The sequence below is a fragment of the Serinus canaria genome, chromosome 13 (assembly GCF_022539315.1).
Source record: "Serinus canaria isolate serCan28SL12 chromosome 13, serCan2020, whole genome shotgun sequence".
Taxonomy (NCBI): Eukaryota; Metazoa; Chordata; class Aves; order Passeriformes; family Fringillidae; genus Serinus; species Serinus canaria.
Genome location: NC_066327.1, coordinates 2704940 through 2727605, shown reverse-complemented (window position 1 = coordinate 2727605; position 22666 = coordinate 2704940). Strand labels below are relative to the sequence as shown.

The window sequence follows — 22666 nt, the reverse complement described above, 5'->3', positions numbered from 1 at the left end:
TTTTTCCCTCTGCCCTGAAATACCTTTTACTGTTGCTCTTAGCAGTGGTGATATCCAGAGGAGGCCACAGGGATGCTCCAAGGGCTGGAGCCCCTCTGCTCTGGACCAGGCTGGGAGAGCTGGGGGTGCTCACCTGGAGAAAGGAAGGCTCAGGGGAGACCTCAGACTCCTTCCAGAGCCTGAAGGGGCTCCAGGAGAGGGACTTGGGACAAGGGTCTGGAGGGACAGGACAAGGGGGAATGGCTTCCCACTGCCAGAGGACAGGGATAGATGGGATATTGGGAAGAAATTCTGTCCTGTGAGGGTGATGAGGCCCTGAGGTTGCCCAGAGAAGCTATGGCTGCCCCTGGATCCCTGGCAGTGTTCAAGGACAGGCTGGATGGGGCTTGGAGGAACCTGGGATGGTGGAAAGTGTCCCTGCCCATGGCAGGGGGTGGAATGAGATGAGCTTTAAGGTTCCTTCCAACCCAAACCATTCTGGGATTCTGTGATGTGGGAGGCAAATCTTTCCAAGTCTTAGCTGGGACCAGTTGTGAGGGAGAATTTCAATTTCTATGAAGCTACAAATTTGTATTTTGCTGACCAACTTAACAGTGACAATATACATTAATGAAGTATTTATCTTACAATTATGCTGGCAGGATGTGTCAGCTGTGAAGTGTTTGGGTGGTGGGTGTCAAGGTGCAAAGTGTCAGTGTGTCATGGCACACATCCCCTCTTCCATAAAACTACAGAGAAGTAACAAAGTACCTTTTGGAAAGTCAGCTAAAACCTAAAAATGAAGCAGCTCTTTCCATTCCGGAATGTTTTGTTTGTAATGGAGTTTATTTTGATGTACTGCTGCAATATCTTGCACCTAATAGCACATTAAAGATGTGACTTACTACAGTCAAAATTTTAACCAGGTTTAAAAAGAGACAGACTTGGTGCAGTTCAGAATGGGAAACCAATAAATTAATTTGCAACACAGATATAATTTTCTTTACTCAGTATCTATCTGGTTTCTTGGAGCCTCTTGTCTTGCAAATTTGGAGTTTCATTTCAGTTCACCTTCTGCATTTTCCATTGCAAATTTCTTAGTTGTAGTATCTGAATTGAGGCTGTTTGCTGGTTTAGGGTATTAAAGGTGAGGAACTTCTCTGTGTTGCTGGGGTTTGTCTCTAGTTGGAATATTTTTGTTGCTCTTTGTTTTGCTCAGCTGGTATTTTTAGTCCAGAGACTGTGTGTGCTTTTCTGTCCCACTCTCGTCCTGTGAGCTGATGTTTCCAAACTGAAATTTCAGGTGTGTTCTGAGAAACTTTGTTGTTTGGTTCTGACATTCTGGTTGTAGTTGGTGATACAGAATTATGATATTTTAAGGTAAGGATTTGGGAGGTGGCATCTGAGGATTGGTGTTTGGAGTAAAACTGGTTACTGGGACAGTCTGGAGTGAGGAATCAATGGTGAGCCGTGAAAGGAGCTGCAGTTACCAACATGCCAAAGCCTCTGCAGTAGCAGGTACTGAGAAGCTGCCTGGACAGGCTGAAAGGCTGCTCAGGCTTGAAAAATGATGATTCCCTCTGTCCTGAAAATTCCAATTCCTTTGAGGAAAAAGGAATGGAAATCTAACTCCAGTATTTCTGTGTGTCAATGGTCATGTCATGACAGCAGTTGGGTAGCCACAGTTTCAGCCTACAGCTGAAATCTCATCCAGAGCTGCTTGCTCCAGGTACTGTCAATGCTCCAAAGTTGTATTTGGATAAAAGACCAAGTTTTTGCTTTCTTTGTTTTACTCATGTTTCCTTTGATATTTTTTACTGACTTTGAAAATAGTCATCCATGTCTTTAATGACCAGCATTCAGCTTCCAGCTCATACAAACACAGACCTTTGGACCATTGCAAACCCTTTGTAGGGCATGGAAACCTGGATTTTGTCATGTGTAGGGTAATTTTTTTTCTATAAGGAAATCCTTTGAATACTGAAGTCTATGGACACATCTAAAACCTCTATCACAAAACTGGTATTTCCCTGGAGTCGAGGGCAAGCAGTGTCAGTGCTGCTTTCACTGCTAAGCTGTGGTACCACAGACATTCCCTGTTAATGCCATGGTGGAACCATTGCTGCAAGGTCATTTTCAAGTTTAAAATCTATATTTTGCTGTATAACTAGGGCTGGGAAAAATCAGCCCCATGAAACTGGAGGCAGAAGTTCTCAGGCTTTTTTTGCTCCACAGACCACAAATTATGCTTCTCCATGGGTCCAGCTTGGGTCCACACTGAGGAAAAAATAAATCAGCATTTTGAAAAATCTGCCATTTTGTAAGCTCAGTAGTTTTACAGGGGGTGAGTAATTGGTGGGTGTTGTAGGAATATTTGTTAGATTTTATTTTAAACCATATTTTAGGGTATCAGTGCAGGGTTTATCTTCATTTCTACTGCCTTTGGTGTTTTCTCTCATGTTTAATGTTATTACTGTGCACATGAAGTGTGTAGTGCACACTTGTATACTTCAAACACAAGATGAAAATCTAAAGTATGCAAGAAATACTTTGATATTTTCAGTAATGGTTATGAAATACAGAGAATTTGTAGGACCTGTGACAGCAACACTGAATATATTACTTTTAAACCTTTCAACTGGCTCCTCTGGAGTCCCTCTGCACACCCTGCTCTGCATGCACAGCACATGCATGTGGTTTTATGTGTATCTGTAGTAGCAAGAGCTGAAAAAATTGAGCCAGTGTCTTCCATGAGGAAAGACCAGCTTGATTTAACAGAAATCCTTAACAGGGTGATACGGTATTTTGGAAGGAGACATCTGTAGAAATCCAGTTATTTCAGTGCATTGAGCAAGAAAACAATCATATTGCTTTAATTAATGCTCATTTGCTGCTGTGAGTGATAATCCATAGTGAGCTTTTGTATTTGAAACTTTTAAGACAAATCTGGTTTGCTCATGAAGGTTGTAACAGGAATTCAGATCTGGTACTTCATTACCTAAAGGTGGTGACCACATGTTAATGCTGGTTTTGCCTATGCAAGAGAAGTGTTTGCTTAGAAAATACAACTGAAAATGGAACTTCCCAAAATTTCAGTGAACCCCCTGCCATGTTTCCAGAACCCAGTGGAAGTGACCCACCTTGCTGTGCTTCAGTCTGTGTTTCCTTTGTCAGGCCCTGGCAGCTCTAGTGGCTGCATTAGTGGTGTTAGTGGTCATGTTGGGGCTTTTACTATGACTTTTCCATCTACACCATTTTCCTGTGAGTAACTGCTGGTGTGTCATTTGTCAATGAAATGAGGAAGGTTGAGCTGGTTTGCAGAATTTTTTCTCTGGGTCACACACAGGTTTGAGTTCATCCTTTATCTTCCCTTAGCACTTGGACAAAAGCAAAATGCTGCTGCTTGTTTCCTACCTGTAGCTGTTAGTGCTTTCCTTTAGTTGCTTCTTCCAGGAATGCTGCTAAATACTATGTGTTTCGGAATAACTAAAGCTCACCAGGTGTTCCAGCTGATGAGGTTACACAATAGAGACATTTGGCAATCCAGCAGTGCCAATAGTTGTGAAATCCAGCTGCTCTATCAGCAGGGATTACTGAAGCTAAAGCACACACCAGTCAGTGTGTAAGTGTGTTACACCTTCCTGGCAGGGAATCCCATCTGATTTCAGGGATCCAGGCTCAACTTGGACTCTCATCAGGTTACAGAGGCAGGCAGGAGTTCTGGCCCTGCAATGGATGTCCTCTGCTTGTTGATTTAAAACTAGGTGAAAAAAATCTGATTCTCAATTGTTATTTTTTTAATTATTGTTAAAAAAAAAGAAAAAAGTTAAAGTTGCATTCCTCATGTCCCTGAGCAATGCTGGATCTCCAGGATTTTTTACATTTTTTACAGGCTGTACATCAATCAGAATAAATTTTAGGGAGCACAGTCAGTTTTCAGCTTTCTTATTTTTGTTGACTGCCCCTCCTGTCTGCTTCCCTTCCACTTTCCTGGGTTGGTTTAACTCTGAGACATGATTAATAGTGTGAGTTGCTGTCAGTCATCTTGCTCTGAAAACTTTCTCTGGAGGCTAAGTGTGCACTAACCTTTATGTGAAAAAATTTGGCATTGCAGAAGAAGACTACATTTTTGAACATTAGGTTTGTGTGTTAGTGATAAATAATTTGCCTGCTTAAACTGAGCACATGATTGAATTCTTTTTAACGGTGAAGGTTATAATTAGAAAAGGATAACTAATCACCTTCATAATTCACACTTGTAATGCATACAGACTAATTCATACAATTATTTTCTAACTTATCACAGTTTGGAGATGGTACTTACACTGTTTAACTGCCACAAAGCTGCTTTTTTGTTTTTAGGAACATTCAATTTGCTTCCCCCGTTATTGTTCTGATATTAGACCATTGCAGTTTTATGGAACTTAATATTTTTCATATGAAATGGGACATTCCTAAGAGTGGATTAATAACCTGATGTTCATTTTCAGCTGTGAATAGCAGAGTGCCCAGTGGCTCCACCAGCTCCTCGCACACTACCGAGTCCCCGACGCCCGAGCCCTGCCCGCAGGCAGCCAGCAATGTGCCCCCGCAGTCTGTGCTCCCCATGTACCCATCGGTGGACATCGATGCACATGTGAGTAATCCAGCTAAGCTTGGAGTGGATTTACTTGGAAAAAAAAATCTAGTGGTGTTGTAGAAATATTCAAGTTGTCTTTATTTTTTGTTTCTGAATATTTGTTTTTTTTTCTTTCCTGTGCATCAAGACTGAAAGCAATCACGACACTGCGCTGACCCTGGCGTGCGCAGGAGGGCACGAGGAGCTCGTGTCTGTGCTGATCGCCCGTGGTGCCAATATCGAGCACAGAGACAAGAAGGGTGAGTGAGAGCCATAACACAATTGGACCATCAACTAATGCTTGAAACAGTGAATTTCAAAATGTGAGCTGAATTCTTGCACTTCATGTAGTAACATTGGTTATGCAAAGCCAGTGAGCTTCTGTCTGCATCTGACTGGGGTCTTGAGCAGATTTGTGAAACATGAAGCACTTCTGTCCTTTTGACATGACCTCAGCAAGCTGGGTTGAGGAGCTGATGGGGGTAACCAGCCCATCTTGGCTGTCAGAACTGAGTGGTGGCAGTTGCATATTGTGGTGATGTTCACAGGGGTCCCAGGATGAGAGAAGAGATGAGAATCTTGACTCTACGTTTCAGAAGGCTGATTTATTATTTTATGATATATATTATATTAAAAGAAAATTATATATTAAAACTATACTAAAAGAATAGAAGAAAGAATTTCATCAGAAGGCTAGCAAGGAAAAGAAAGGAATGATGATAAAATCTGAGAGAGTCTGAGACAGCTGGACTGTGATTGGCTAGTAATTAAAAACAACTACATGAGACCAATCAAAGATGCACCTGTTGCATTCCACAGCAGCAGATAATTATTGTTTACATTTCATTTATGAGGTATCTCGGCTTGTCAGGAGAAAAGATCCTAGCAAAAGAATTTTTCATAAAATATGTCTGTGACAGGGTATCATTGTTCTCAGGAACAGAGTTCAGCAAAATCTCACATTTTGCTGAGAGAGCAAAACCACCATGCCACCTGTGTGGAGCTCACACTCACCACATGCAGTGAACACATGCAGGGCAGATGTGGTCACTGGTTGGAGCTTAATTTAACAGTAATTCTGCAGAAAGCTGTGACTTTTCCAAGGAGAGGAGTTAGTCAGAACTTAATCCAAACTGATCACTGCAAGAACTGTTTAAATTTCTTTTGAACAGCCTTTGGATGGAATCAGAGCCTCGATGTGACAGGGTCAGAAGAGGTTTGGGAAAGGCTCTGAGATTGTGGCATCCAGCAGGAAACCCCCAGTCTGAGGAAGAGATATGATCAATAGAAGTCATTGTGAATCAACCCATTTGTGCTTTTCTGCTCCTTAATAATTGTTTCGAGATACTCAAGGTTGCTTTTTAACACAATCTCATGTTACTAGGTTTTACACCCTTGATTCTGGCTGCAACTGCTGGACATGTTGGTGTGGTGGAAATTCTTCTGGACAAAGGTGGGGATATAGAAGCGCAGTCGGAGCGCACGAAGGATACTCCGCTCTCCTTGGCATGCTCCGGTGGACGCCAGGAGGTACAGACATGTCCCCAAAGGGCTGGAATTGTTACTTGCAGATAGGGGCTTTTTTTGTACAGTGTTGGGTTTCTTCTGTTGTTGATACATCTTACTTTTTTCTGGAAGGTTTTTCACCTGTTTCAGTGTAGCTAATTTAAGGCTTTTTCCTTTTCCAAGAAAGGAAGAAGAAATTTAAGACTTTTTTTCTTCTCTCCTTTCCCCATCCCAGTTTTGTTAGTTAATGGCCACAGTCACTTGGGATAATTTGTGGTCTTTCAGTCAGTGTATCCTCACATGGTAAGTACTTCTGTGAGAGAGGCACATATGTGTTGAATAACTTTATTCACTGAGCACTTCCCTTATCCATCTTCCCTGTTCTCAAACCTGAAACAGCCGGTGCAGGCACACAAAGGCAGAAACTGGGATTTTGTGTGGGCACTACAGGGCTTTAGTGATAATGCACAGGGCTGATAGGTGCAGATGCAATGCAGGACACATTGTACCCATCTTTTAAGGATGTTTCAGAGTTCTGTCAGATTTGTGTGTGTGTTGTTGTCAAATAAGATTTGTGAAATCCTTCCTATTCAATCATAGTACCAATCTCCATAGTACCAATCTTGACCATCTCCATGTCATTTTCAATTAGAAAATGACATGGAGATGGTCAAGAGCTCTATAGTAGGTTAATATGAGGATTAAAATAGTTGGCCAAAATTGGAAAGTTCCCGTTTTACTTTTGAATTGCAGATCTTTAACAGTAAAAGTGCTTCTCATAAAAAAGGCAAGATCAGCATGGCCTGTAGTAGTAGCATTATATATTGAACAACTGAAGTCTTTTATTCTTCCTCTTCAATTTTTTTCTTTATGCCAGAATCTACCTCTTAAGTTTCTGGCTTAGCAAAGAGCGTTTTTTTCTGGCTTGTTTGGAAATCACCTAGCTTATGTTAATAGTAAATTGAGGCACACTGGAGTACATCACCAAAATGGTTTAATTTTCTCTCATTTTATTTCTCTGAAACAACTTCTGATAGAGGAGTTCTTCCTCATCCTCGTTCCATTAAGTCACTCTGATTTTTACCACACTTTTTTTTTTTTTGAAAGTTCATATTATCCAGATGGCCAAACTTGGCTCAAGTGTCATTTGAAGTTGTGAGATGAGTTTTTCTGATAGAGATGCTCAAACATTGTGAGACATTATGGGAGTGGGGTAGATCTATTGTTTGCAAACTTGAGATTCCCAGGAAGAGCTTCACTTTAAAGCCTTGCAGTTTTATTTAGGTAAAACGACCTTTCTGGCAGACAAGTGCTCAGCTGCTGTGGTCATGGGCTGTGAGGGCTGTACAGAGATAGGGAAAAGTCAAGCACAAGAGGGTGGAGATTTTCCTTTGGAATCTTGTCTGTTGACAGAGGAAACTGGTAGCACATTGGAAAGGCTGTAATAACATCCTCTCACTCCCTGGATAATAGCAAAGGCCACAATATGTCTGTTAATACTTGTCCTGTCTTTGCAGGTTGTTGATTTGCTGTTGGCCCGGGGAGCAAACAAAGAGCACAGGAATGTGTCTGATTACACGCCGTTGAGCCTTGCTGCATCTGGTGGCTATGTTAATATCATCAAGATTCTTCTCAATGCTGGGGCAGAAATTAATTCCAGGTAATGTACCTTGTGACCAGCTGAGCTTCAGTGTGGCACAGGCACTCCCTGTTGGCTCCATCCTGAGGCACAGGTTGGAATCTCAGGTGTTTTCAGACCTCCTTGCAACAGTGTTTTTACACTTCTTCTATGTTCATGTTATCTTAGTGCTTTTAAACCCTTTATCACAAACTTCATCTGACTTATACCTAAATTTTAAGGGATTATAGTTTACAAACCTATTCTTTCCCTTTTCCACCATTTTGAGGTCTGAAAGTCAAACTATTTCCAAATAGAACCACGTCAAGAAAGCAGCCAAGTGCTCAGGGCAGCTCAGTGTTTGAAAATGTCTTTTTCAAGCAGAGGAACAAATTTACACAGCAGTGTCTCTTAAGCCTGCTCTCCATTTTAAGAAAACTTACATATATTCTAACACTAGATAGATCAAGAGAACTCTTAACTAGGGAAAGTTAAAGCTGCAGCTGTGCTAGAAGCATGCTTTTGTTTGAAAAAATCAGATGTAGCTTAAGGCTTATGTTTGCTTCGGCCATCAGAATGTCTAACAGCTGAAATATATTTTCCTGGTTTATAAATTAGCAGTTGTCTATTGCATATAGTCCCTCTGGTGGTTTCTCCTAATCAATTAAAAATGCTGCTATTTTAGGTCAGTGCCTATATTTTGTGTAGGTTATGTTCCTTTCTGACTTAAAACAAAACATTTTGTTGCTCTTGGATACACTTATATTTCCCAGAGCTTTTCTTCTGCCATGGGCACTGCAGTTTGTTTCTTTCCCTCAGGACTGGCAGTAAGCTGGGGATTTCTCCTCTGATGTTGGCTGCTATGAATGGTCACGTTCCTGCCGTGAAGCTGCTGCTGGACATGGGCTCTGACATTAACGCCCAGATCGAGACCAACCGCAACACAGCCCTCACCCTGGCCTGCTTCCAGGGCCGGGCAGAGGTGGTCAGTCTGCTGCTGGACAGGAAGGCCAATGTCGAGCACAGGGCAAAGGTAAGTGGGGGACTTGCCTTTCCTTATGATTTATTGCCTCTGAGTCATCAAGTTTCTTCAAATTTTCCTGTAACTTTGAGCTTCTCTGGGCTCAGAGGAGTTATTACATCAGAGCACTTAAATGTTCTGAAATGAGTGTGGTTTCTTTTAAAAAATAAAAAAGCATCAGTGATGATATATTTTTTTGCATTAGGGAAAAGCTGACCGGTCCTTCTGAGTTTATAATGAAACTTAGATTGACTCTTGTCTAGACTTTGTCAGGTTTAAACTTGACATGATACTCAGTAACAGAACAGATACAGATATTTTTACATGCAAGTGAAGTCTAGGCAGGAAGAGAATAGTGTTGCTTGTGATTCTCATATAGAACAGACTTCTTGTCTACAACCAAAGTAGTGCAGTCAAACTTTGTAAAGCTTTTACGTTGCTGTAGAACCCGTGGCTTCAGTACTGTGACCTTCTGTGCCTCTGAAATGCTCCACAGGTCCCATCCTTTGGTGCTCTGGGACAGCTTTGTGTCTCCTGCCATAAAGCAAGCTTAAAGCTTGTGTAGACAGCCAGACTGATTTCCCCAGCACAAAGGAATTTTTGGTAACTCCTAAGGCTGCTGAAATAATTGCTGTGTCTGTCTACCCCGCCTGCTTCTGGAATGACTGTGGCTGGAGAAAAGGGGATATGGATAAAAGCCAGCTCTCAAATGGTCAGTTGGGCATGTTAGCAGCTGGTGTAAGTTTTTTTAACAGTCTGACCTGGCAACTAAGTTGGGCCCAGATCAGTCTCAGTGCCAAGGGAGGCTAGAGAAAAGCTATAAAGCCAGTTTCTGAGTATTTTTGTAGAAACACTTGTGTCTTCATTTGAATCTGTTCTAACCTCTGTTGTAGAGATCTTGTTATAAACATTGCATTTGCTGTTGAGACAGGTATCTGATGGTGCTTAGTCAACAGTTTGCTTGGGTTTGTATAAATCAAAGCCCAAGACTGTTTGGGTTTTGGGTTGGTTTTTTTGGTTGGTTTGTGTGTGGGTGTTTTGTTTTGTTGTTGGGGTTTTTTTTTGGTTGGGTTTTTGGGGTCTTTTTTGAGGAAGAGACTGCTTGAAGTTAGGCTCCTAAACTAAATATAAGCAGCTAAATAAAAATCTGATTTCCCTTTGTAGGAATCATTTATGTCTTATCTGAAGTATGTTGTGCAGATTTCACAGAGTAACTCGTTCTCTTTGCACAGACTGGTCTCACACCTCTGATGGAAGCAGCTTCAGGAGGCTATGCAGAGGTTGGAAGGGTTCTCCTTGATAAAGGAGCAGATGTGAATGCCCCACCTGTGCCTTCCTCAAGAGATACGGCTTTAACAATTGCAGCAGATAAGGGTCACTACAAGTTCTGCGAGCTCCTCATTAACCGGTAAATCATTGCTTCTCATTAAGTGGTTATGGCCAGAGTGGGTGGGGCTCTGAGCAACCTGATCTCGTGGGTGGCTTCCCTGCCCATGATAAGGGGGTTGGAACAAGATGAGCTTTCAGGTCCCTTCCAACCTAAAGTAGTTATAACTAATGATTAGTGGCACATTTGTTCTGTATTCCTCTGTGGCAAGGGTGCTCTTGTTCACATTACCTCATGCACCTGAGAGCAAAGGGAATGAGAGACTTTGCAAATAGGGTGTTAAGTCTGTTCCCTACTCTGCAATGTTATCCTGGAATATCTTGATATTGCAGTGTTAATCAAGCCAAGCAGGCAGTTGGGACTAGAGGCAGGCAGACAGTGTCTGGCTTGGACAGCTTGTTTGTGTATGAATCCAGCAACTCCGACATGAGCATTTCCTCACTGTCACTTCGGGGGCAAAGCCTGGAAGCAGCCCTTCAGCTTTTCAAGCATAACCCAGTGTTCTGCTAAAATCTCAAGGGGCTGCTTTGTCCTGTGGGTGGTCACCACATTGATCATTTAAAGGTGGCTGGTTGCATACCTCTGGTGCATTAGGTGGCATGAAATGAGTGTTCACTTCTGTCAGGGAGGTTTAAATATTCCCCTTGTCACTACCCTGCAGATGAAACAGCAAATTTCAGGGACAGAATTCTTCATATCTTGCCCCTGTATTTTAGTCATTAAAGTTCTAGATCCAGTTGTACTCTGATATTTGTGATAGTCTGTACTCTGTTTTGTGATCTTGCTCTCTGACTTGCCCCTTTACTGATGCCATGTCTCTGGGTTTTGCTTTTAGAGGGGCACACATCGATGTTCGCAACAAGAAAGGAAACACGCCGCTGTGGCTGGCAGCCAACGGCGGGCACTATGACGTGGTCCAGCTGCTTGTGCAGGCAGGGGCAGACGTGGATGCTGCAGATAACAGGAAAATTACCCCTCTTATGTCAGCATTCCGCAAGGTAGGAGACCAACTTCTTGTATGTTTTCAAAACAGTGCCTCTTGTTTGGTCTTGAGTCTGAATGCTTGGGTTTGGAAGAATCAAATATAAGATGGCAAAATTGATACTTTGATAAAATACCTGCTTCAAAGTGACAGTTACTGTACTTCACAAAGATCCAGTTCTTGAGAGCTGAAAAACTTGGTTCCATAAATGATGTTAGCTTTATCATTTCCAGTTGTACACTGGGCAAAAACTTTGACTGTTTGAGATTTCCATATTTCTGCAGTCTGTACCGCTGGTTTCCGTCCTGCTTTGGAGGTGAACACAATACTTGTCTGCAATAAGCTGTCCTGATTCCTTTGTGCTTCTCTCATTCCGTTCCTAATATGTTGTGATGGGACACTGTAGTCAGCTCTTCTGTCACCCACTGCCTTTTCTTCTTGGCAGGAAGAGCATTGCTTTGGGATGGTTCCATCAGTTGTGGTGTTGGATGCAAGGAGCATAAGCAGAGGAATTTATTAACTGTAGCTGCTTTGCCTTTAACAAAGGAGCAAATAACTCTGCAGCTTTTTTCACAAACAAAAATGCTGAGCTTGCCCCTGTTTTGACACTGCCTTGCTTTCACATAACTTCAGAAGCAACTGTTGGGTGCTTTGTGTGGTTGCACCCTGGGAGCAGAGGAATGTGCTTGCCAGGGTAACATTGAGGTGGCTCAGTTTCCTGTCTTGGCCTGTAATTGAACAGTATAAGTCAGCTCCATGGGGTGAGTGGCAAGAGAGTGAATTGGGTGACAGATGGTGTCAAAAGAGGGTTGTCTGTGTCCTGATTGTTACTAAAACCATGAAGGTCTGCCTCTGGGTCCTTGTATTTTAAAATAAAAAGTAACTTGTGGAAGACCTTTTCTTTGCCACCTTGTAGCAGAGCAGTGGCTGTGCTGTCAGCCCTGAGCAAGCAGGAGCTGCCTTTCTTCCCAAAAAGCAGATTACCAGAAATGTTCTTGCTTATTTTCAGTGTTTTGCATTGAACTGAGAGATACCAAACTTGTATTTTGATGATGAATGTTGACAGTTGTATGCAAAGATTAGAATTTTCTTTGGTGTTCCAGGGACACGTGAAAGTAGTTCAGTTCCTGGTGAAAGAAGTGAACCAGTTTCCTTCAGACATTGAGTGCATGCGCTACATCGCCACCATCACGGACAAGGTGAGCGGGACTTGGGGATGGGACCCTGGCCTGAATTTCCAGCAAAAATATCCGTGGGGAATTCCTGAGTATTCTAAAACTGAATGTACATGTTTGTTCACATACATCTGATTTGGAGATTTGTGCATGTCTCGTTTCTAATATAGCACTTAAAAAGTAAATCAGCATTAGATCTTATTCTGTGAATAGTTTGTATGTTTATGAATACAGGGAAGTTAATCTCATTGTAGAGCAAGCCTCACTCCTCAGTTGTTGTTTATTACAGTGGTAGTAAGACAAGTTTGCATTTCAGGACCTGTTGAAAAAGTGTCACCAGTGTGTGGAGACAATTGTGAAAGCTAAAGACCAGCAGGCTGCAGAAGCCAATAAAAATGCAACTATACTGCTGAAGGAACTAGACCTGGAAAAAGTGAGTAGATGATTGCTGTCATGTAGCAGTGTTTGAAGGTGTGTGTGAATCTCTAGGCTGCATTTCCTTTCGTGCTTCTTGGGGCAGTCAGTCTTCATGCTCTGGCTGTCTCCATGTTCCTTCCCCTAATGTATCATACGAGTGAGGCACAAACTGAGGGTGGCAAATCAGAACTGACTTCTGCTTCAGCCACTCCACTATCCTTTTTGGGAAAGCTTGGACTTAGCAATAGTCAGTCCTTAGGCAGTAGCTCTCTGGGATCACCTCAGCACAGATGATGTGTGAGTAAGGGACTTCTCCAGTCTCATGGTGTATTTTTATGGGTGTAAATCATGTCCATAAGCATTTTATGGACTTCTGCTCAGGGGAGTTGAGCAGATATGGAGAAAATCCCCTTCTCCATTTGCTGAGAATATAGTAAATTATTCTAAAGTAACACACTCTAGAGTGGACCTCTTCGTGGAGGTTCTTACAGTTTTTGACAAGTTGCACATTGGTTTATTAAATTTTCCAGGTTGTGGACTTGTTGAGCACACATCAGTTGCTGTGCACAAACAGTGCAGCAGATGACTGATTCCATATATTAAAAAAAAAAAAAAATTAAAATTAGAGCCATTGAGTACTGGCTTTTGAATCAAAGATATGGACATCACACCAAAAATATCACTGAGCTTATTAAATGTTTGAGAAAGGACTGAGAGGATGAGACATTTTTCTGGTCTTCCATTAAAACTGTATTTTTATTAATACTTCTGTTTTGGTTATTATTTAGTCATCATTCCTTAGAAGTTTTGGGACCAGCTAGTCCTGTTGTTGCATAAGGTCTATCCAGTTTCTGTGTAATGATTCAGTATGTGCCAAAGTCATTCTAGTTCATTGTGCTCTCTCCTTTTTCCTTCCCCCCCCAGATTTCTAGGGAAGATCTGAATTATAAGTATAATTTAATTAGTCTGTGTGAAAATGTTTAAATATGGATTCTTTTCTCCTACATAGTCAAGAGAGGAGAGCAGAAAACAAGCTCTTGCAGCCAAAAGAGAGAAAAGAAAGGAAAAGAGGAAGAAGAAGAAAGAGGAACAAAAAAGAAAACAAGAAGAAGATGAAGAAAACAAGCCTAAGGAAACTCTGGAGCTGCAAGAAGATGATGATGAAGAAGAAAATGATGATGAAGGTAAACAAGTGTTTCAATGAACAGAGTAGTTGTGGGGGTGCCACCTTCTAACCATGAAAGTAAAGGAAATCTGAAAGCTGGTCTCTCATATTTGACAGTGTTGCATGGCTGCTGCCTGGCAAAACTCCTTTGCTCATTTTTTCACCCCCTCCTTTGTTCACAAAAGTCTTTCACTCTTGGAGGATTTACTAGCTGAATTTGGTGCTAGTCTGAGAGCTCAGCAAGGAACATAACTTCAGCTGTGGTATATTCAGTGAGGGGACTGATTTTTCTGTTTGGTGGGTTCTGATGGTATATAAACTGCTTTTCTTTCAGTGGAGCAAGAAGTTCCTATAGAGCCTCCAAGTGCAACTACTACAACTACAATTGGAATTTCTGCAACTTCAACTACCTTCACAAATGCCTTTGGGAAGAAGAGAGCTAATGTGGTGACTACCCCCAGCACAAACAGAAAAAATAAGAAAAATAAAACAAAAGAGACTCCTCAGAATATGCAGATAATTTTGCCAGATCAGCATATATCTCTAGCACAGCAAAAAGCAGATAAAAATAAAATAAATGGAGAGCCAAGAGGTGGTGGTGCAAGTGGGAACAGTGATTCAGATAACCTGGATAGCACAGATTGCAACAGTGAAAGCAGCAGTGGAGGGAAAAGCCAGGAGCTGAACTTCACCATGGACACGAACTCCTCGGAGCGGCGCTATGCCTCACTGCTCATCCCCTCTCAGGAAGATAAAAACAGCACCTCAGCTTCCAAAACACCAACCAGGTGAGACTGCTCTGCTCCTTCCCTGCTGTTTCACAAGGTTCTACCCATGCCAGTGTCAATGTTCTGTAGCTTAAGCTCTACACCAGCTGTACATTCCCAGAGCCTAGAGAGACTGAGGCTGCTTTATCTGCAAAGCTGTGTTAAGTTTGTTGAACACAACCTCTTTAAAACCTTGTTAGAACAAGATTTTTTGGCATTGTTGGCCAGTTTTTAATACTAGTTTAGCAAAATGGCCTTTTCTCTCTGCACTTTTTAAGCATCCATTTTGCATTGTTAGCTTTGTTAGAATAGATCTTTAAGTGAATATGCTGGGAATTTAATAAGGAAGTGCCAGCTTTACTGATCATCCACACACAGAAGTGGTTTTGTTACCTTTTGATTGTTTTATGGTTTCATCATTAACTCATTTGACTTGCAATCTTTCTTTTCAGGAGAGAAGAAGATGACTCTGAGCATTTCACCTGCCAGGTTGATGGCCAGTTTGATATAACCTTGTCGAGCCAGAGGTGAGAGTCAGAGGAACTCAGGGAATGTGGGGGCCACATGAAAGGTTCAAAGGGTCATTCAGCTCCCTGGGAATGTGCTGATAACTTTTACAACTTTTACAATGACCACTTTTTGAAGAGGTCGTTGGTCTGAATCAGAAAGCTTAGATCCCATGTGGGTCTGTAGTCTTTGTTTTTGCATCTAAGTAATACAAGTCTGATCCCCCATAGTTTTGTTTTCTCTTTCCATTTTCTGCACTAAGGGAGGGGGAAGAGCAGGGAGGTGTATCTGCAGGACACTGGGCTGACAGAGAGGCCAGCTTCAATAAGAACACAGACATTGTGGCATCAACAAGGGCAGTGAGGCAGGGCTGTTGTCTGTCTGATTGAGACATTTGTCTGGGAGTGGGAAGAGAGGATATTTTTTGTTTTCCTATTTTTCCCCAGATTCAGGTTAGATGCAGAATGACTGGATTCATCAGCCCTTGTGGTTAGAGAGTATGTGTTTTGGGCTCCCATTAGGAGTGTTAAAAATTGGAATTAGTCTCTCTTCCGTTCTTTGAACATAGTTTGTTTCTGCCTTGGACCTTTCACCCAAGGTTTGCTGCAAGAGCCCTGGGGTCCTGTGCAGTTCACTGCTGCAGGATAAGCTAAATGCATCCTTCTGCCTCCTTGTTAGAGGTGGTTCTTCTGGAAACAGTTCATGCTACTAGTTTTAAGCTGCAGGAATGTAAACTGTATGGTGTCATTTTATTCTGTAATTTGTAACCAGCACATTTCTGTTCCCAGACTTGATGGTGAAGGTCATTCGAATTCTTTGTCGACTACTTATAAGTCTGTTTCCCTGCCTCTGAGCTCTCCAAATGTAAAGCTGAATCTGACCAGTCCAAAAAGAGGCCAGAAAAGAGAAGAAGGCTGGAAAGAAGTGGTTAGAAGGTAAAGACTTTAGTACTATGTTTTAAAACTGTCTGTGAGCTTTTTAGCTTGTAAATTATTCTCAACTACAGAATGTCCAGCAAGATTATATAACTGAAGAATTAACTTACAGGAAAATCTATCCTGCTTGCTCTTGCAGTGCTGGTAAAACCAACTGCAGCCCTAATTTGTAGTAGCTCCTTACTAACTTAATGTGAACATGACATAAACATTGTATTAGGCATCAGAAAATAAAGACAACCTGTGACTTTAGTGGAGTAAAGGATGTGGGGACAAGATAAAAGGGGAAGGGAGCAGAGGGCAGAGGAAAGCCTTACAGCAGATGATTGCCCATGAGCTAAAGGCAAAATGGATGTGAGTAGAGTAGAGGAGAGGCAAATGATCCCTTCAAGGCCAAAATTCATTGTACTTTGGGCAGTGACCTTGATCACTGATTCAGTGGAAAATTTTGTTACCTGACAGTGAGTGCTTAGAGCTACAGTGAGATTTATAAAGTTTTACTGTAAAGCAATCTTTTCTTTTGAAAATGTACTGGGTTTTACTGTATGGCCATTAACACCCCAGTATCTCTAACCTTTATCTTGTCTGCTGCTTGGAGCTAGAGTGATCATCTGGCTTTGGAGTTTTGTTGCTCTCTTTATCAAAAGGGAATACAGCACAAACATACCAATGTTAGATTCTTTGGGTGCACTTAGGAAACCCTCCTGCTTTTGTTTTCTGCAGTGGCAATGACAAGATGTGCTCATTTTGGAGAATTTTAGGCTATGTGCAAAGAACATAATTGTGTAGAGGGCTTGGTGCATTTGGATTAGTGGAAGCCACAGAGTGTTCTTAATAAAGGTTAAAAAGGCAGTTTTGAGTCAAAATTTTATGTGTTTGAACTCTTAGAGTTGGTTTGGTCTCTGCCTGTTGATTTGGTCACCAGTAGGGCTCTCCACAATGACATGGCCTTGCTGGGTATGTGGTGGCAGCCTGGTCCCCACCTGGGGAGTGATGCAGGCAGGAACCTCTCAGTCAGCCCTGACCCCCTCTGACCTGGGGCTGCTCCTTCTCTCCTGGGGCTCTTGAGTTTCCTTGGCTCAGCCCAAGTGTTCACATGGGTGTTGCCTGCTCGTGTGTTGACCTTGGCAGTGTTCTAGACATGCACCCAGAGCCTGCCCTGTCTCTTTCCTGAGGAATGCCCTAAGGAACATCCCATTCAGGGTTCTGCACTGGTGTTTGCTGTGCCCTGACTGATGGAAGCATGTCCTGCCTGAGAGCATTGTTGGTGACTGTGGATGTGTGGGTGCAGTGCAGGAGCTCCTTCTGCTAAAGCCTCTCCTGATCTCAACAAGAATTCTTCTTCCCTCTCCCTGTGAGTGCCCCCCAGCTAGAAGGGATGTCTATCAAAGTAACCAATGTAAACATCCCTTCTGCCCCTGACAGGCAAGTGGGCAGAGTTTTGAAAGACCCTCCCCCCAGCAACACTCTGCAGCCAACACCAATTGAGCAATTTCAGCTGCAGAGAGGAGGGCGCTGCTGCTCCGGAGCAAAAAGGTACTTGGGGGGACACTTCTCTAGGTGAAAACCATCAGCCTTGGGAGGGAAAGAGGGAAACAGCTGTGGATGATGGGTGGGAGGGGACTGGACACTGGGGTAGGCTCTTCTGAAAGGGAAATGCTTCCTTGAGTGGCTGTCAGAGGTCCCCAGTGGGCTGGGGTGGAAGCAGACCAAGGTGCAGTCAGGAGCCCTGTGAGCAATACAGGTGATCTTGAAACTTAAATGAGCATGGAGCTCTGGTTTGGGGAGGGAGTAACTGATGTCTGTCTTGAGAAGGGAGCCTTGGAAGGGGAGGTGGGGAAGAAAACCCAAAGCATGAAACAGCCTTGGGATAGAGCTGGTGCATGCACTGGGGGTTCTGGGGATGGGGAGGGTTGATGTGTGCTGTCCTGGCAGGAATGGGGGAAAGAAAAAAACAACTTGGCAACATGAGGTGTTACTTTAGAACATTTCTGTGTGTTTAGATGTTTAAAATTAAACAGGTTTCCTGTAAGTCCTGTTAAGTGACAATTCCCTGAGAATCAAGTTACTTACAAGTTTCCAAGACTGGAATAGCTAGGTGAAGCTGGCAGCCTTTCCACAGGGTGGTGGGGCTCTGTGAGGGCTGTGATTTCTGAAACCCTTTTGAATCCCCTCTGATTGTTCAGCATTGAGCCAGTGCACATCAGTAGCAAGCCTGAAAGCCACTTATGGGTGCAAGAGGTCCAACACACCTTAAAGTCTGGGGACAGTGGTGGCCCAGAGACCTCAGCTGAGGTCTTTATGCAAGCACAGCTTGTGTTCAGACACTTCCAAAAACTGTGTGCTTGCTCTGACTCACCAGTGCCATGTGAATCAGGAAAACCCTGAACTGACTGACCTTGGTAGCAGCAGTGTGGCCTGACAGGGAGCCTGCTCCAGCAAGTCCATGCTGCCATGGAGGGGCTTCCAGCAGCTCCCTAAATCACAGCACTGCATACCTTCACCTACTTTCACCCACCACTGTTTATTGGTGACACTGCACTTCCACATCTTGAGGTGTGAAACAGGTGATACTAAAAGGTTGTGGATGCAGGTGGTACTACAGAGCTGATCACTGGAAAGCCATCTTCTCCTTTCTATAAACAGTCCAGTCAAGCCATGGGCTTTTATATTTGAAGCAGTGCTGCTTGTGTAAATTCAGGTTGATAAGCTGAGGATTTGCCTCACTTTGGAGAGGTACCCAAGATAAGATAAAATCCAAAAGGGATTCTGAAGTAGTGTGAAGCTCATATATCTGTGTTACAATAGTGGTGAAATAAATGCTACTGGAGAATCCTTGTCGGGTACTGAGGATGATGAGTAATTTGAGTGGGGGACTTTGAGAGAGGCTCCAAAAGGATCAGCAGAAAACAACTTACTGCCCTTAAGAATATTACTTCAGTCACTGTCAGAGAGCACAGGGGTTTTGTCTGTCTTTGAAGTCTGAATGCATTTCACAGATTTCTGATCTTTGTGATATAGGTCAAAGAAATTATCAGTCCCAGCTTCTGTCGTATCTAGAATAATGGGAAGAGGTGGGTGCAACATCACAGCAATTCAAGATGTCACTGGTGCCCACATTGATGTGGATAAGCAAAAAGATAAGAATGGAGAGAGAATGATCACTATAAGGTACAGTATCTCAAAATGAAAGTCTTGAATTACCCCACAGTGTCATTTATTGAAAAGCTTGTTTGCTTTCTAAGGCAGGATCTATTTAGCTTCTTTGTTCTACAATAGCACATACATTCCTGTTGCCAAGATATGCTGACAGTTGACTTCAAAGATAATCCTTAAGATACACAGAAGTCAAGAAATAACTTACTGCAGTAAACTTACAATAGAGTTACAGATCAGAATAAGGTTGAAGCTATAGAAGGTTGCATAAAGTGGGACTTCCCTTTGCAAGAGATAAATCTGTTTGTGTTTAATCTAGGGGTGGTACAGAGTCCACACGATACGCAGTGCAACTCATCAATGCCCTTATTCAAGATCCTGCCAAGGAACTGGAAGACTTGATTCCTAAAACTCATATAAGAACCCCTGCTTCGAGTAGCAAATCAATCCACTCAAACTTTTCATCTGGAGTCAGCACTGCGACTGCTTCCAACAAGAACTCGTTTCCTCTCGGAGCGCCGCCCCTGGTCACGTCGCAGTCATCAACACTATCGACTTTCCAGCCTCCTAACAAATTAAACAAGAATGTCCCAGCCAACGTGCGCTCATCTTTTCCGGTGTCTCTTCCTCTCGCTTATTCTCACCCTCATTTTGCCTTGCTGGCTGCCCAAACTATGCAACAGATCCGGCACCCTCGCTTACCTATGGCCCAGTTTGGAGGAACCTTTTCACCTTCACCGAACACTTGGGGACCATTCCCAGTGAGACCTGTTAACCCTGGCAGCACGAACAGCTCTCCAAAGCATAATAGCTCGAGTCGTGTAGGTAGTCAGAATGGAAACGTTCTGCAGACGGAGTCTCCTGGGTTAGCCACGTCCAGTTGTCCCGTTACCGCCTCGTCTGTAGCTGCTTCCACCCAGCCTCTGTGTGTGACCAGTAACCGGACTCCCTCCTCGGTCAGGAAGCAGCTCTTTGCCTGCGTCCCCAAGACGAGCGCTGCAGCAACAGCCATCTCAACTGTGACGAGCACCTGTAGCACTCTGCCCTCAGCTTCCTCTGCCCCCCCAAACAACGGGCAAGTGCCCACAGCGTTTCTGCCATCTACTGCTCCACAAGCGCAGCATTCTGCCCTGAAGGCGGACTCCTTCTCGGCTGTCTCCGCGCCCAAGGAGAAGGTGTCCGCCCCGAGCAGCCGCCGACAAGCGCGTGCCCGCCAGCTTCAGTCGCAAGCACTTGCAGCGTGTCAGCCAGCAGCAGCTCTGCGGGCCCCGAAGCGCGCCCGGCCGGCAGCCCCGCCCCGCCCAGCAGCGCGCAGGATGAAGTTCTGCCAACCAGCATGTCTGAGATCAGCCCTTCCATGTCGATGCCTTTTTCATCCAGCTCAGAAACTGCTCCTTTAAGCTTAGCGTCACCCAGGTCAGTTGTTGCAGATAATCAGGACAACAGTAACTTACCTCAAGTAGCTGTACCAGCACCTCGAGTTACTCACAGGATGCAGTCCAGAGGTTCTTTCTATTCAGTGGTACCAAATGCAAACCTCCATCAAGATCCTCAGTCTATTTTTGTTACGAATCAAGTTCCTTTAACACCTTCTCAAGGTTCACCTGCTGCAGTGCAGCTTTCGTCAGCCATGAACGTTATGAACGGTTCTCAGATGCACATTAACCCAGCAAACAAATCATTGCCTCCTGCCTTTGGGCCAGCAACGCTCTTCAATCACTTTAGTAGTCTTTTTGATAGCAACCAGGTGCCAGCTAACCAGGCATGGGGAGACTGTCCACTCTCTACCCGAGCAGCGGCTGACCCATCTTTCACTGTTCAGTCTACCTTTCTGAATAACTCTGTGCTAGGACACGTGGAAAACGTTCATCCCGACAACTCCAAGGCTCCTGGTTTCAGGCCACCTTCCCAGCGGGTTTCAACTAGTCCTGTAGGTAAGTCATTAAGATCATGTTCTGGACAAAATCATTTCTTCAGCCATTGCACTTTGATCACCGTACTGATGGAGAAATAGTCTACAGATGACAGCTGGAGAATGCTCATGCAATGAGGATGGCCTGTTTTTTCCAAGTGCTCTTTAAAATGCTGCTGATTTTTTTTTCTTCAGCTCTTTTAGGCTGTTAGGAGTTGGGAAGATTGCAGATGTTGCATTGCTTGTGCTCTGTGTGAGGCAGGAATGCTCCCACCTGCTTGTAGTGTAGCATCAACTTTAGGTTTTAGGTTGGAATGGAGCACAGTGTGGGGTGACACCAAAGCTTGAGGACTCCTGGAGGTTCCAGCTGCAGCAGTGACTGCCTGCAGGTGCTCCATTGTATGTGAGATTCTAGCTTGACTCGGTGAGGGGAAACTCTCTGTGCCTTTTGGTTCTTGACAGGGCTCTGGGATTTTATAATAAGCTTACTTTGTGGAGCTTATTGGTGTGTTACTGTGTGGGGTGTTCTATTCAGAGGTTCAGTATAGCAGTACTAGCACATCTGGATTTGTTTGAAATGGGTATGAACACTGACACTGAGCTCCGTGCCCTTGCTGTGCTCTGCTTGCAGGATTTTTATCTTCTCAGTGTTCAAACTATGTTGCAGACAACCAACTGCACCCATGAGGGTGAAGGGACCCTCAAGAGATCTCTTCTGTGCCACCCCTTTGTGTTTGCCATGGTGGCTGGGGGATGCCCTGGAGCTGGGTATCTGGAGAGCCTTGCTGTGGAGTCATCCTTGCCCACAAAATGTGTGTTGGGTGTTTGGGCTAAAGCTTCAGGACTTGAATGCTGGGCTGGGACAAGTCAAGTAGTTTGACTTTCAGATTAAAGAGAAGGGAGCATTTGGAAGATGTGATGGTAAGGAAAGAAGATCTTCAGCATTCCCTTTCCTCTCAGTTGCTTGACAGATGTGCAGGACTTCTGCAAACCAGAATGCTTCTCTCTTACTGCCTTTAACCACAAAACTGGGGTGTTTGCTATGACTGGAGTTTTCTCAGTTGTTAAATTGGGGCTGTTTTGCTCTGCAAAGCAAGGGCGCACCTAGAACTCTGTGCCACATCCAGCCTCCGTGCAGTAAGCAGAATTAGATGTATCAGATGAAGTAACTGGACCTTGTTCAACAGAGACTGTTACTAAAGAGCTGCCAGACCCCCCAGCAGGCTCCAGAACCACTTGACAGTGGCTCAGCTTTTCCTCTGCAGCTCTCTGAACTGGGGTTGGCTGTTGCTAAAATAATTCCTGGGAAAGGAAACTTATGGCAAATGGGATCTGCTGATTTCCCTGACAATGGCATCCTACCTGTGCAAACATGGGTGACAGGGACTTCCCACAGCAACAAAGTATTTTGCTGTTCCCTTATATTAAGAGAATCTGTTTGTAATGGGGGAAAATTTCTTGTATTTCTACTTTATATATCCTTTTATACTTTTTATATCCTTAAGTGACTGTAAGTATTTA

General features: G+C 43.5%; 1 protein-coding gene across 1 annotated transcript in view; it reads left to right on the top strand.

Annotated features, from left to right (window-relative positions):
• The window catches only part of ANKHD1 (ankyrin repeat and KH domain containing 1), a 99840-nt gene that overhangs the window by 65954 nt on the left and 11220 nt on the right, over positions 1–22666 (top strand). The window contains 17 exon segments of the mRNA XM_050979872.1: positions 4470–4615; positions 4746–4857; positions 5982–6127; positions 7621–7763; positions 8541–8754; positions 9975–10150; positions 10965–11127; positions 12215–12310; positions 12603–12719; positions 13713–13887; positions 14203–14656; positions 15088–15162; positions 15931–16077; positions 17503–17613; positions 19099–19248; positions 19553–20415; positions 20418–21167. Coding sequence (XP_050835829.1) covers positions 4470–4615; positions 4746–4857; positions 5982–6127; positions 7621–7763; positions 8541–8754; positions 9975–10150; positions 10965–11127; positions 12215–12310; positions 12603–12719; positions 13713–13887; positions 14203–14656; positions 15088–15162; positions 15931–16077; positions 17503–17613; positions 19099–19248; positions 19553–20415; positions 20418–21167 — 4038 coding nt within the window.